The sequence below is a fragment of the Capricornis sumatraensis genome, chromosome 3 (genome assembly GCF_032405125.1).
Source record: "Capricornis sumatraensis isolate serow.1 chromosome 3, serow.2, whole genome shotgun sequence".
Lineage (NCBI taxonomy): Eukaryota > Metazoa > Chordata > Mammalia > Artiodactyla > Bovidae > Capricornis > Capricornis sumatraensis.
The window spans coordinates 121,401,368-121,416,944 of record NC_091071.1 but is presented as its reverse complement, the minus strand read 5'-3'; the positions used below and the strand labels follow the sequence as shown (position 1 = coordinate 121,416,944).

Below are 15,577 nucleotides of genomic sequence, written 5' to 3'. Positions count from 1 at the left end.
AACTGGATGAGATCGACAGGATGCATGCTGCCTGTCTCGAAGTAAATTATCCAGCTGTTGACTCTGTGCTCAGCTGCCTGGTGGTTGAGGGGAAAGAAGACTCCATGGAGCTGCTGGTACCTGGCCTGGGGGGAGGGTGTCTTTGATCTTTAAAGCATTATGACTATTCATGAAAAGGCTCACATTCTTGCAGATCATGCAGGGCTCTGGGTGCTGGATGGCCACAATTGAGGAAGAATTCAGATAATTCCTCCAGACCACAGAATCACTTATGTCTGTTCTGCTTTCAGCCACAAAGCATGGTTTACCTCCAATGACGGCTGAGTCACTTCGTACTGCATTGGTGAGTGGTTCCCGCTCATCTGTCTTCCCAAAAAGATCTGAAAGGAGTAAAAGACACTGATCCTAGCAGGAGCTCTATAATATGCAGTTGAGAAGACACACCTGTGGGTTAGACTAGATGATCTCAGAGAGTTAGGAGTTGGCATTTTGGAAGGAACCCAAACAAGCATATACAGAAAAAAAAAAAAAAAAAAAGAGAGAGAGAGAGAGTATTTGAAGTACTCTGCTTATACCCCATACTTGCATGATTCTGTTAAATCTATGTAAGCTGTAATATAAGGGGTTAAACAAAATGATCGTGGTATTATGTCTGCTTTAGTCTACTGCTTACCTCTCAGCCTACTTTTGATGTCCTTTTCTGCTTTGCTGGACAGTTTCTATACATGACAACACCTTCTTCCCTCAATCATACTTGCCTCTCCTTTAGAGGTTTCTTTAATTACAAGAGATTTCTGAGTTCATTGGCAGGAAAGAACAAAAGTGTTGGTGCATTAACCCACCCAGGAAACTCTCACTAGAGTGTTTTACTAGATGTACATTTATATATATATATATATATATATATATTTAAAGAGCATCAAGTTTGAAGGCACCTAGACCTGGGTTCTAATCTTTGCTCTGATACTTATCAGTCTGGTGACACTGAACTATGTACATTTTAAAACAACCTGCAAAGGTATTAAAAGGGGTTAATGATCCTAGAGACATCCATATAGTGCACATAAAATTTTCAGGACTTACAGCACCTATCATTAGTACTGCTGTATCATTTAATTCTCTGGAAATGACTCCAACATGATTATTTTTCCCATTTTCACAGATACCAAAGCCATTAAGTAACCTGCCCAAAGTTCCATATTCTAGCATTGGAAGATTCAGAACACAAATCAAGCCTAGCCAAGTGTCACATTCATGTACTTTTCTAGGATACATACCTGACTGCTGCCAAGAAAACACCAAGATCAGTGATAAGCAGGCAGCAGAAAAACTCTATGCCCTTTCTTTGCTCATAATTCACAACTTATTTGGAAACTGATGAACATACCTGACTAAATTAAATCCTAAGAATACTCCTAGATACCTAGGATGATGGTGACTAAGAAAGCTAGAGAAGATATTTCAAGGAGTGGTAAAATAAGAGAAGATGTGTGGATGATAGTACCATGGGGCTTTCCTATTATTAAGGAAGGTTGGTTTTAATCACATGAATTTTATTTGTTCAAAGCCCAGCTTACCTCCCTGTCCTCAAAACTCTTCAATCCTAAGAGCAATAACCACTTTAAATAGTAGTGAAAAAAATAAATATACCTACATACATATATGGGCTTCCCTGATAGCTCAGTTGGTAAATAATCCATCTGCAAAATGAAGGAGACTCTGGTTCAATTCCTGGGTTGGAAAGATCTTCTGGAGAAGGGAAAGGTTACCCACTCCAGTATTCTTGGGCTTCCTTTATGGCTCAACTGGTAAAGAATTTGCCTGCAATGTGGGATACCTGGGTTCAATCCCTGGGTTAGGAAGATCTCCTGGAGAAAGGAAAGGCTATCCTCTCCAGTATTCTGGCCTGGAGAATTCCATGGACTTTATAGTCCATGGGGTCACAAAGAGTCAGACACGACTAAGTGACTTTCACTCACTCACTCACTCACATACATATATGTATCCATTTCTAACTACTCATTATATTAGAAGTTGTTGTTTGGTAGCTAAGTCTTGTCCAACTCTTTTTGTGACCCTGTGTACTGTACCCTGCCAGGATCCTCTGTCCACAGGATTTCCCAGGCAAGAATACTGGAGTGGGTAGCCATTTCCTTCTCCAGGGTATCTTCCTGACCCAAGGATAGAACCTGGGTCTTCTGCTTGGCAGGCAAATTATTTGCCACTGAGCCACCTGGGAAGCTCTATATTAGAAATGGGATTATTTAAATATATTAAATATCAATCTAAGAAACCAGTCATAATTCTTAACTGCCTGTAATCATACAAGGTAAGGAATCAATTCACTTTAGCCTTTAGCCTGAAAGCTTCTTGAAGACATCAAAGTAGTACTGGTGGAAGAATTTTCATGGAGTATTTTCTTGCACACCTGATGAGGAATGCACCGTGGTCACTGCATTCACATCTGAATCCATCAGAGAGGCACAGCTGGATTCTGTCAAGGCCCCTTGGATAGTTACAGGTGCAGTGGTAGAATGGCGCAGGGCTGCCTTCAGTGGTGTAATATGGTTGTATTGGACTGAGGCCAGACACCCAACAAAACCCAGGGCATTGGCTTTGGCAACTTCAGCATCCAATCCAAGATTCTCTGCAATGTGAAAAACAATTAGTTAAAAAATAAATAAATAAAAACAAAAAACTGCTCCATCTCCATGTTAAGTAATGTTTGAAATTGCAGAAAGTGCCTTTTTATTCTTTGAATAAAGGAGATTGTCCTTTCTCTCTCTTCACCTACTTTCTCGAAACTCTACCCTAAATATAAGTGTCAATACATCAACCACATATCGCAGAAAATTGCTTGGGCTATTTTGCTTTGAGATAATGTTTCAAACTTCTAAATTTTCATTCATGTATTTTATGAACTGTAACGAATACTTAATAAATCTCCTCTACACTCTAGATGTTTTATATTACAGAATTTGGATCATTATCCCATCACAGTTTATTTATGGATGCTGGTGATTAATTCAAGCATACTACAATGTTCATTACAATACTTCACTCAAAATGATAGTAGGAAAAAAAGTGAAATGAGGCAGAGATAGGAAGTTCAAAGTGATCCTCTCAGAAGTTTATTGTGTTTGGTGTTTTCAGCACCTTGTATACACTATATACTAATACATTTTCATACACTAATGGCTTGACCATAATTCAAGATTTTCACATGCTTAGTTCTGTCCATATTACAGACTGATGAGCATGGATTTTCTATGACAGCACTCAATCTCCCAGAGTGTCTTTGAGTTTTTATAAAAGATAATGAGGCAATCATTTATGAATCATGGCAAGATCAAATGTCTCATTTGCTTCAAGATTTGTGATGATATTACTCAGTATGCCATTTCTTTATTTTAACAAGGATCATTTGAACAAATTTCTGTGATGCAATTACATATGATGACAATGCAGGATGGATTTATTCCCCCCTTTTAAAGCATAACATCTTCAATAGACCTAGATGGTTCAAATAGTTATTTTATTATGATGAAATGCATATTTTCTGGAAGAAGGCAAGGACTTTCCTCTCAATCAGATTAATTATAATTTACTTTCATTCATAACTTATCAAAGAGTGCCTCCAGGGATCACCAAGCAAGCATTTTTTTGGCCACATTTAGGGAAGTTATATAGTGGACATATAGAGGAAAATGAGAAACTAATATCCCTCAACAATGTTATGTCTACTTTTGACCTTATGATTCCTTCCTGAGCAACACCCCATGTTCAGTTCAGTTCAGTCACTCAGTCGTGCCCGACTCTTTGCAACCCCATGAATCACAACATGCTAGGCCTCCCTGTCCATCACTGTCTCCTGGAGTTCACTCAAACTCACATCCATTGAGTCGTTGATGCCATCCAGCCATCTCATCCTCTGTCATCCCCTTCTCCTCCTGCCCCCAATCCCTCCCAGCATCAAAGTATTTTCTGAATAGTCAACTCTTCACATAAGGTGGCCAAAGTACTGGAGTTTCAGCTTCAGCATCATTCCTTACAAACACCCAAGGCTGATCTCCTTTATAATGGACTGGTTGGATCTCCTTGCAGTCCAAGGGACTCTCAAGAGTCTTCTCCAACACGACAGTTCAAAAGCATCAATTCTTCAGCCATGTAAACTTCAGTAATTTGTCACCCCTCTTATCTTACAGGAAAATAAAAGAAATTATGTGTATTAATTTAATGTGGCTGTTGTAACAAATTGTTGTTGATGTTGCTCAGTCACTTAGTCATGTCCAACTCTTTGCTATACCATGGACTGCACTACTAGGCTTCCCTGTCCTTCACCATTTCCCAGAGATTTCTTAAACATGTGTTCAATGAGTCAGTGATGCTATCCACCATCTCATCCTCTGTCGTCCCCTTCTCTTACTTCCTGCAGTCTTTCCCAACATCAGGGTCTTCTCTAATGAGTTGGCTCTTTGCATCAATTGGTCAAAGTACTAGGAGCTTCAGCTTCAGCATCAGTCCTTCCAATAAACATTCAGGACTGATTTCCCCTAGGATGGACTGATTTGATCTCCTTGCAGTCCAAGGGACTCTCAAGAGTCTTCTCCAACACCACAGTTCAAAAGCATCAATTCTTCAGCAATCAGCCTTCTTTATGGTCCAATTTTCACATCCATACATGACTACTGGAAAAACCATAGTTTTGACTAGACAGACTTTTGCCGGCAAAGTAATGTCTCTGCTTTTTAGTATGCTGTCTAGAATGGTCATAGTTTTTCTTCCAAGGAGCAAGCATATTTAATTTCATGGCTGCAGTCATCATCTGCAGTGATTTTGGAGCCCCCCAAAATAAAGTCTGTCAGTTTTTCCATGGTTTCCCTATCTATTTGCCATGAGGTGATGGGACTAGATGCCAAGATCTTTGTTTTTTGAATGCTGAGCTTTAAGCCAGCTTTTTCACTCTCCCCTTTCACCTTCATCAAATGGCACTTTAGTTCCATGTCACTTTCTGCCATAAAGATGGTGTCATCTGCCTATCTGAGTTTACAGATATTTCTCCCCACAATCTTGATTCCAGCTTGTACTTTATCCAGCCTAGTATTTCTCATGATGTACTCTGCACAGAAGGTAAATGAACCAAGTGATAATAAACAGCCTTGATGTACTCCTTTCCCAATATTGAACCAGTCTGTTGCTGCTGGAGACTCCCTGGCACTCACAGGAGAAGATGATTGCATGTCCTTCTACTCCACCATCTTGAAGCATTTAATCACATGGATCACAAACTGTGTCTGACTCAGTGAAACCATGATCCATATCATATAGGGGCACCCAAGATGGATGGGTCATGGTGGAGAGTTCTGTAAATGTGGTCACTGGAGAAGAGAACAGCAAACCACTTCAACATTCTTGCTGTGAGAACCCCATAAACAGTATGACAATGCATAAAGATATGACACTGAAAGACAAACTCCCCAGGTCGATAGGTGCTGAATATGCTACTGGAGAAGAGCAGAGACATTATAACAAATTAGCATAAACTTAAACAACTTAGCATAAAACAACACATGCTTTGTCTTACAGGTCTGCAGAAGTCTGATACAGGTTCCCACTGAGCTAAAAACAAGATGTTGTCAATTTGCATTTTTCCTAGAGGCTCCAGGGGATAACCCATCTCTTTGTCTTTTCTTTTGTTTTCTTTCTTTAACTTTATTTATTTATTTTAATTGGAGGCTAATTACTTGACAATTTTGCAGTGGTCTTTGCCACACAGCGACATGAATCAGCCATGGGTGTTCATGTGTCCCCTATCCTGAACCACCCTCCCACCTCCCTCCCCATCCCATCCCTCAGGGTTGTCCCAGTGCACCAGCCCTGAGCACCCTGTCTCATGCATCAAAACTAGACTAACGACCTAGTTCACATATGGTAATATACATGTTTCAATGCTAATCTCTCAAATCATCCCACCCTTGCCTTCTTCCACAGAGTCCAAAATTCGGTTCTTTACATCTGTGTCTCTTTTCCTATCTTGCATATAGGATCATCATTACCATATTTCAAAACTCCACAGATATGTATTAATATACTGTATTGGTGGTCTTGTATTCCCATGTCTTTCAGAATTTTCCACAGTTTCTTGTGATCCACGCAGTCAAAGGCTTTGGCATAGTCAATAAAGCAGAAATACATGTTTTTATGGAACTCTCTTACTTTTTCGATGATCCAATGGATGTTGGCAATTTGATCTCCTGTTCCTCTGCCTTTTCTAAAACCAGCTTGAACATCAGGAAGTTCACTATTCAGAATTTTGAGCATTACTTTACTAGCGTGTGAGATGACTGCAATTCTGCAGTGGTTTGAACATTCTTTGGCATTGCCTTTCTTTGGGATTGAAATGAAAACTGACCTTTTCCAGTCCTGTGGCCACTGCTGAGTTTTCCAAATTTGCTGGTATATTGAGTGCAGCGTTTCCACAGCATCATCTTTCAGGATTTGAAATAGCTCAACTGGAATTCCATCACCTCCACTAGCTTTGTTCATAGTGATGCTTTATAAGGCCCACTTGACTTCACATATGCAGGTAAGGAAGCAACAGTTAGAACTGGATATGGAACATACTGGTTCCAAATAGGAAAAGGAGTACGTCAAGGCTGTATATTGTCACCTTGCTTATTTAACTTCTATGCAGAGCACATCATGAGAAACGCTGGACTGAAAGAAGCACAAGCTGGAATCAAGATTACCAGGAGAAATATCAATAACCTCAGATATGCAGATGACACCACCCTTATGGCAGAAAGTGAAGAGGAACTAAAAAGCCTCTTGATGAAAGTGAAAGTGGAGAGTGAAAAATTTGACTTAAAGCTCAACATTCAGAAAACGAAGATCATGGCATCTGGTCCCATCACTTCATGGGAAATAGATGGGGAAACAGTAGAAACAGTGTCACACTTTATTTTGGGGTGCTCCAAAATCACTGCAGATGGTGACTGCAGCCATGAAATTAAAAGACACTGACTGCTTGGAAGAAGAGTTATGACCAACCTAGATAGCATATTCAAAAGCAGAAACATTACTTTGCCAACAAAGGTTCATCTTATCAAGGCTATGGTTTTTTCCTGTGGTCATGTATGGATGTGAGAGTTGGACTGTGAAAAAGGCTGAGTGCTGAAGAATTGATGCTTTTGAACTATGGTGTTGGAGAAGACTCTTGAGAGTCCGTTGGACTGCAAAGAAATCCAACCAGTCCATTCTGAAGAAGATCAACCCTGGGATTTCTTTGGAAGGAATGATGCTAAAGCTGAAGCTCCAGTACTTTGTCCACCTCATGTGAAGAGTTGAGTCATTGGAAAAGACTCTGATGCTGGAAGGTATTGGGGACAGGAGGAGAAGGGGACGACAGAGGATGAGATGGCTGTATGGCATCAGTGACTCGTTGGGAGGCCTGGCGTGCTGTGGTTCATGGTGGTCGCAAAGGCTCCAGTCTCATCCACCTCATTATAATTGATTCAGAAGTTTTCTTTTTAATGGCTGAGTAATATTCCATTGTGTATATGCACTACAGCTTTTTTATCCATTTGTCTGCTGATGGACTTCTTAGATTGCCTCCATGTCCTAGCTATTGTAAATAATGCTGTGATGAATACTGGGGTACACGTGTCTCTTTCAATTCTGGTTCCCTCAGTGTGTATGCCCAGCAGTGGGATTGCTGCATTGTATAGCAATTCTATTTCCAGTTTTTTAAGGAAATCTCCACACTGTTCTCTATAATGGCTCTACAGTTTGCATTCTCACCAACAGTGTAAGAGGGTCCCCTTTTCTCCGAACCCTCTCCAGCATTTAATGGTTGTAGACGTTTTGACAGCAGCCATTCTGACCAGTGTATGATGGTACCTCATTGTGGTTTTGACTTGCATTTATCTGACAGTGAATGATGTTGAGCATCTTTTCATGTGTTTGTTAGCCATCTGTATGTCTTCTTTGGATAAATATCTGTTTAGTTCTTTGGCCCATTTTTTGATTGGGTAGTTTATTTTTCTGAAATTGAGCTGCATGAGCTACTTGTATATTTTTGAGGTTAGTTGTTTGTCAGTTGCTTCATTTGCTATTGTTTTCTCCCATTCTGAAAGAAGAGAGTGAAAAAGTTGGCTTAAAGCTCAGTATTCAGAAAACTAAGATCATGGCATCTGGTCCCATCACTTCATAGCAAATAGATGGAGAGACAGTGCAAACAGTGGCTGATTTTATTTTTCTCGGCTCCAAAATTGTGGCAGATGGTGAATGCAGGCATGAAATCAAAAGACGTTTGCTCCTTGGTAGAAAAGTTATGACCAAACTAGACAGTATATTAAAAGGCAGAGACATTATTTGCCAACAAGGTCCATTTAGTCAAGGCTATGGTTTTTCCAGTAGTCATGTATGGATGTGAGATTTGGACTATGAAGAAAGCTGAGCACGAAAGAACTGATGCTTTTGAACTGTGGTGTTGGAGAAGACGCTTGAGAGTCCCTTGGACTACAAGGAGATCCAACCAGTCCATCCTAAAGGAGATCAGTCCTGGGTCTTCACTGGAGGGACTGATGTTGACGCTGAAACTCCAATACTTTGGCCACATAATGTGGAGAGCTGATTCATTTGAAAAGACCCTGATGCCAGGAAAGATTGAGGGCAGGAGGAGAAGGGGATGACAGAGGATGAGATGGTTGGATGGCATCACTGACACAATGGACATGGGTTTGGGTGGACTCCAGGAGTTGCTAATGGACAGGGAGGCCTTTCGTGCTGTAGTTCATGGGGTCGCAAAGAGTCGGACATGACTAAGCAACTGAACTGAAGGCTGTCTTTTCACCTTGCTTATAGTTTCTTTCGTTGTGTAATATCTTTGAATTTTAATTAGGTCCCATTTGTTTATTTTTGCTTTTATTTCCATTACTCTGGGAGGTGAGTCATGGAGGATCCTGCTGTGATTTATGTCAGAGTGTGTTTTGCCTGTTTTTCTTTAGAAGTTTTATAGTTTCTGGTCTTATATGTAGATCTTTAATTCATTTTGACCTTATTTTTGTGCATGGTGTTAGAAACTGTTCTAGTTTCATTCTTTTACAAGTGGTTGACAAGTTTTTCCAGCACCACTTGTTAAAGAGATTGTCTTTTCTCCATTGTATATTCTTGCCTCCTTTGTCAAAGATAAGGTGTCCTTAGGTGTGTGAATTTATCTCAGCTTTCTATTTTGTCTCATGGATCTATATTTCTGTTTTTGTGCCAGTACCATACTGTCTTGATGACTGTAGCTTTGTAGTAGAGCCTGAAGTCAGGCAGGTGGATTCCTCCAGTTCCTTTCTTCTTCCTCAAGATTGCTTTGGCTATTTGAGGTTTATTATTTGTGAAATTTTTTGTTCTACTTCTCTGAAAAACACTGTTGGTAGCTTGATAGGGGTTGCATTGAATCTATAGATTGCTTTTGGTAGTATACTCATTTTCACTATATTGATTCTTCCAATCCATGAACATGGTATATTTCTCCATCTATTTAGGTAGATTTATTTATTTATTATTTCTTTAGGTAGAAATATTTTATTCTTTTCATTATAATGGTGAATGGAATTGTTTCTTTAATTTTCTTTCTGTTTTCTCATTGTTAGTGTATAGGAATGCAAGGGATTTATGTGTGTTAATTTTATATCTTGCAACTTTACTATATTCATTAATTAGCTCTAGTAATTTTCTGGTGGTGTCTATAGGATTTTGTAGAGGATCATATCATCTTTATGTAGAGGATCATATCATTTGCAAACAGTGAGAGTGTTACTTATTCTTTTCCAATTGGGATTCCTTTTATTTCTTTTTCTGCTCTGATTGCTGTGGCTAAAACTTCCAAAACCATGTTGAATAGTAGTGGTAAGTATGAGCACCCTTGTCTTGTTCCTGACTATAGGGGAAATGCTTTCAATTTTTCACCATTGAAGATAATGTTTGCTGTGGGTTTGTCATATATAGCTTTTATTTTGTTGAGGTATGTATTTTGTATGCCTGCTTTCTGGAGAGTTTTTTATCATAAATGGATTTGAATTTGTCAAAGGCTTTCTGTGCATCTATTGAGATGATCATATGGTTTTTATCTTTCAATTTGTTAATGTGGTGTATCATATCAATTGATTTGTGAATACTGAGGAATCCTTTCATCCCTTGGATAAAGCCCACTTGGTCATGATGTATGACCTTTTAATATGTTGTTGGATTCTGTTTGCTAGAATTTTGTTAAGGATTTTTGCATCGATGTTCTTCAGTGATACTGGCCTGTAGTTTTCTTTTTCTGTGGCTCGTTTGTCTGGTTTTGGTGTTAGGATAATGATGGCCTCATAGAGTGGGTTTAACAATTTACCTTCCTCTGTAATTTTCTGGAAGAGTTTGAGTAGGTTAGGTGTTAGCTCTTCTCTAAATTTTTGGTAGAATTCAGCTGTGAAGCCATCTGGTCCTAGGCTTTTGTTTGTTGGAAAAATTTTTACTACAGTTTCAATTTCTGTAGTTGAGATGAGTCTGTTAAGATTTTCTATTTCTTCCTGGTTCAGTTTTGGAAGGTTATAGTTTTCTAAGAATTTGTCCATTTCTTCCAAGTTGTCCATTTTATTGGCATATAGTTGCTGATAGTAGTCTCTTATGATCCTTTGCATTTATGTGTTGTCTGTTGTGATTTCTCCATTTTCATTTCTAATTTTGTTGATTTGATTCTTCTCCCTTTTATCCCTGAGGAGTCTGGCTAATGATTTGTCTATTTTATTTTCTTCTCAAAGAACCAGCTTTTAATTTTGTTGGTTTTTGCTATTCTCCTTTGTTTCTTTTTCATTTATTTTTGCCCTAATTTTTATAATTTCTTTCCTTCTACTAATCCTGGGGTTCTTCATGTGTTCTTTTCCTAGTTGCTTTAGGTGTAAAGTTAGTTTATTTATTTGACTCTTCTCTTGTTTCTTGAAGTAAGCTTGTATTACTATGAACCTTCCCCTTAGCACTGCTTTTGCTGAATCCCATAGGTTTCGGGTTGTTGTGTTTTCAAGTTCATTTGTTTCTATGCATATTTTGATTTATTCTGTGATTTGTTGCTTATTCAAAAACGTGTTGTTTAGCCTCCATATGTTTGTATTTTTGATATGATATTTTTTTTTCCTGTAGTTGACATCTAATCTTACCACATTGTGATCAAATAAGATGTTTGAAATGATTTCAATTTTTTGAATTTGCCAAGGTTAGATTTACGGCACAGGATATGATCTATCTTGGAGAATGTTCCATGTGCACTTGAGAAAAAGGTGAAATTCACTGTTTGGTGGTGAAATATCCTATAGATATCAATTAGATCTAATTGGTCCATTGTATCATTTAAAGTTTGTGTTTCCTTGCTAATTTTCTGTTAGTTCATCCATAGTTGTGAATGGGGTATTAAAGTCTCCCACTATTGTGTTACTGTTAATTACCCCTTTTATAGTTGTTAGCATTTGCCTTACATATTGCAATGCTCCTAAGTTGGGTGCATATATATTTATAATTGTTATATCTTCTTCTTGGATTGATCCTTTGATCATTATGTAGTGTCCTTCTTTGCCTCTTTTCACGGCCTTTATGTCAAAATCTATTTTATCTGATATGAGTATTGCTACTCCTGCTTTCTTTTGGCCTCCATTTCCATGAAATATCTTTCTCCAGCCCTTCACTTTCAGTCTGTATTTGTCCCTTGTTTTGAGGTGGGTTTCTTGTAGACAGCATAGATAGGTGTCTTGTTTTTGTGTCCATTCAGCCAGTCTTTTTCTTTTGGTTGAGGCATTCAACCCATTTACATTTAAGGTAATTATTAGCAAGTATGATCCCTTTGCCATTTACTTTGTTGTTTTGGGCTTCAGTTTATAAACCTTTTCTGTGTTTCATGTCTAGAAAAAATCCTTTACCATTTGTTGAAGAGCTGGTTTGGTGATGCTGAATTCTCTCAGCTTTAGCTTGTGTAAAGCTTTTGTTTTCTCCTTCATATTTTAATGAGATCCTTGCTGGGTATAGTAATCTGGGCTGTAGGTTTTTCTTTATCATCACTTTAAGTATGTCCTGCCATTCTCTTCTGCTCTGAAAAGTTTCTGTTGAAAGATGAGCTGTTATCCTTATGGGAATCCCCTTGTGTGTTATTTGTTCCTTTTCTTTTGCTGCTTTTAATATTTGCTCTTTGTGTTTGATCTTCATTAATTTGATTTATATGTGTCTTGGGGTGTTTTGCCTTGGGTTTATCCTGTTTGGGACTCTCTGAGTTTCTTGGTTTTGGGTGGCTATTTCCTTCCTCATTTTAGGGAAGTTTTCAACTATCATCTCCTCAAGTATTTTCTGATGGCTGTCTTCTTATTCTGGGACTTCTATGATTGAAATATCAGGACATTTAATATTGTCCCACAGGTCTCTGAGGTTGTCCTAATTTCTTTTTTTTTTTTTCTTTTCTTTTTTCCTCTCTGCTTCATTTATTTCCACCATTCTATCTTCCATCTCACTTATCTTATCTTGTTCCTCAATTATTCTATTGTTGACTCCTTCTAGAGTGCTTTTGATCTCAATTATTGCATTATTCATTATTGACTGACTTTTTTCTTTCTTCTAGGTCCTTGTTAAACATTTCTTGCATTTTCTCAATCCTCATCTCCAGTGTATTTATCTGTAACTCCATTTTATTTTCAAGATTTTGGATCACCTTTACTATCATTATTCTGAATTCTTTATCAGGTAGACTCTCTATCTCCTCCTCTTTTGTTTGGTTTGGTGGGCATTTATCATGTTCTTTTACCTGCTGAATATTTCTCTGCCTTTTCATTTTGTTTAGATTGCTGTGTTTGGGGTGGCCTTTCTGTAGGTTGGAAGTTTGTGGTTCTTCTTTATTGTGGAGGTTGCTTCCTGTGGGTGGGGTTGGACTAGTGGCTTGTCAAGGTTTCCTGGTTAGGGAAGCTTGCATCTGTGTTCTGTTGGGTGGAGCTTTATCTCTTCTCTCTGGAGTGTAATGAAATGTCCAGTAGTGAGTTTTGAGTTGTCTGTGGGTTTGGTGTGACTTTGGGCAGCCTATATTTTAATGCTCAGGGCTGTGTTCCTGCATTGCTGGAGAATTAGCTTGGTATGTTTTGCTCTGGAACTTGTTGACTCTTGGGTTGTGCTTGATATCAGTGTAGGTATGGAGGCTTTTGGAATAGCTTTGTCAATTAATGTTCCATGGAGACAGGAGTTTTCTGGGGTTCTCAAGTTTTGAATTTCAACCTTCTGCCTTTGGGTTTTAGTCTTGTTCTTACAGTAGCCTCAAGACTTCTCTATCCATACAGCACAGATGATAAAACATCTAGGTTAATGGTGAAAAGATTCTCCACAGTAAGGGACACCCAGAGAAGTTCAGATTTACATGGAGAAGAGAAGAGGGAGGAGGGAAATAGAGGTGACCAGGAGGAGAAGAAAAGGGGAGAGAGCAATCTAGCTAGCAATCAGTTCCCTATGTGCTCTCCACAGTCTGGAACACTCAGAGTTGTTCACGGGATTACATAGAGAAGGAAAGAGGGAGGGGGGAGAGAGAGGTGACTAGGAGAAGAGGGGGAATCAACAAGGGAGAGATCAATTGAGCCACTAATCAGTTCCCTAAGTGTTTTCCACAGCCCAGAACACCCAGAGAGATTCACAGAGTTAAGTAGAGAAGATAAGGGGGAGAGAGGAGATAGAGGTGACCTGAGGGAGAAAAGGGAAAGTCAAAAGGGGAGAGAGCAATCAAGCCAGTAATCACACCCCTAAGTAAAAATGGGTAATGAAGATTAGATTCTTAAAGGTATAAAATTGATAACAAAAACCAAAAAGTAAAAATTAAAAATCTAGTGTAGAGGTTAGAGTCTCAAAAATAAAATATTAAAAATATAAAACAAAATCAATCACAAAATTATATATATATATATATGTATATATGAAATTTGCTTTAAAACAGTCTTTTTAGCAAGGTAATAAATAGTAGGTCATAAATGTGAAAATTAAAGGAGGAATAAATAACTTAAAAGAATTTAAAAATGATAATAGTAAAAATGTATCTAAGCATTTCTCTGGAGCTGTTGAGGGCAGTGTGGTGTCAATTCAGTTTCAGATCATTTCTTGTTCCAGCTTATACTTCTTTTCAGCTTCTACAGGCTCCTTCCAATGCTTAGTCAATGCTAACTACAGAGTTTTAATCTGTTTCACCTGTCACTTCCAGAGTGGTTCCCTCTTCTTTATTTTGGCTTCCTCTGTTTACAAGTTTCTTCAGTGTCTAATTTCTGCCCAACACAAAGGGGTGAAAGTGGTTACTTATTTAGGCTCACTTATTCAGATGTGCTGTGGGGAAGGAGGAACACTGCAAAGACATATTACTGGCATGTGTGGGGAGTGCTCACAGTGTATGGACCACACTGGGTTTTCCCCAGCTCATGGCAGCATGTGCTTTCCCGGCCTACACTGCTCAGGCTCCAGGTTGCTCTGCTCTCCAAAGCAGGCCTGTCTTTTGTCGACTTGGCAGGTCTAAGCTGCTCAGGTTCAGGTTCTTGGGTACTCCACAAAGGCACAGACTCAGACATGCATTTTGTGCTCTTTCCAGGTCTCAGCAGCTCAGGCGATGAGGTGCTTGGTGAGCACACTGTCTCAGGTGGTCTGTGCATCTTAATTACCTCCTCAGTCCCAGCCACTCAGTTTCCCAGTGTGCTGCAAGAGCGCCATATCAGGTGTGCTTTGTGTCTCCTCTAGGGAGTTGATCTCAGGCTGCAACCCTCCTGGCAGATATCAACTCTCCAGGATCCCAAGAATACTTGTTTAGCAACTGGGAGCCTGCTCACAGTCTGGTGGAGGATGCCATCACTGGGGCCGAGATTGTCCCTTGCCTTCCAGCTCTGGCTGTCGCCCATCTGCCTCTCTGCCTCTGATGGGGGGAGGGGCCTGTCCGCAGCTGGCTAGCTCTCCTTTGGTACTCGCTGAATTCTTTGTTCTCTGAGCAGACCACACTATGCCTTAGGTTAGAGCTTTTCACAAGAAAGTTCCCCCCTCCCACCCCTCTCTCTCTCTCTCTCTCTCTCTTTTTTTTCTTTTCTCTGTTTAGCTATCTCACAGTTTGGGTTGCCATCTCATGTTAACTCCCACAGATTGTCCTCAGGGCGTTTACCCTAAGCAACGCAGTGGTTGCCTCTCTGTTCAGCCCCTGCTTGCTTGTGGTCGGCATGAGCATCTGGGCTACTTCTCCGTTGGGAGTAATGGTTAGGCACATATTCTGTTTTTGTTTGTTTGTTTGTTTGTTTTTCCTCCTGGTTATGTTGCCCTGTGAGATTCTAAAACTCCCCCACAGACCCGCTGGTGAGAGGGTTTCCCACTGTTTGGAAACTTCTCCTCCTTCACAACTCCCTCCAGGGATAAGTCTCCATCACTAACTCTTTCATCTCTCTTTTTGTGTTTTATATTTTGCCCTACCTTCTTTTGAAGAGAATGGACTGCCTTTCTGGGTGCCTGGTGTCCTCCACCAGCGTTCAGAAGTTGTTTTGTGGAAGCTGCTCAGCATTTAAATAATCTT

The 15,577-nt window shown here is 39.4% G+C and overlaps 1 protein-coding gene across 2 annotated transcripts in view; it reads right to left on the bottom strand.

Annotated features, from left to right (window-relative positions):
* The window catches only part of CNTNAP5 (contactin associated protein family member 5), a 1,075,483-nt gene that overhangs the window by 2,381 nt on the left and 1,057,525 nt on the right, over positions 1-15,577 (bottom strand). For both annotated transcript variants that reach the window (XM_068967132.1, XM_068967133.1), the window contains exons 22-23: positions 2,429-2,647; positions 309-380 (exon numbers count right to left, since the gene is read on the bottom strand). In XM_068967132.1, the coding sequence (XP_068823233.1) occupies positions 309-380; positions 2,429-2,647 (291 nt within the window). The remainder of the gene's footprint in view (positions 1-308; positions 381-2,428; positions 2,648-15,577) is intronic.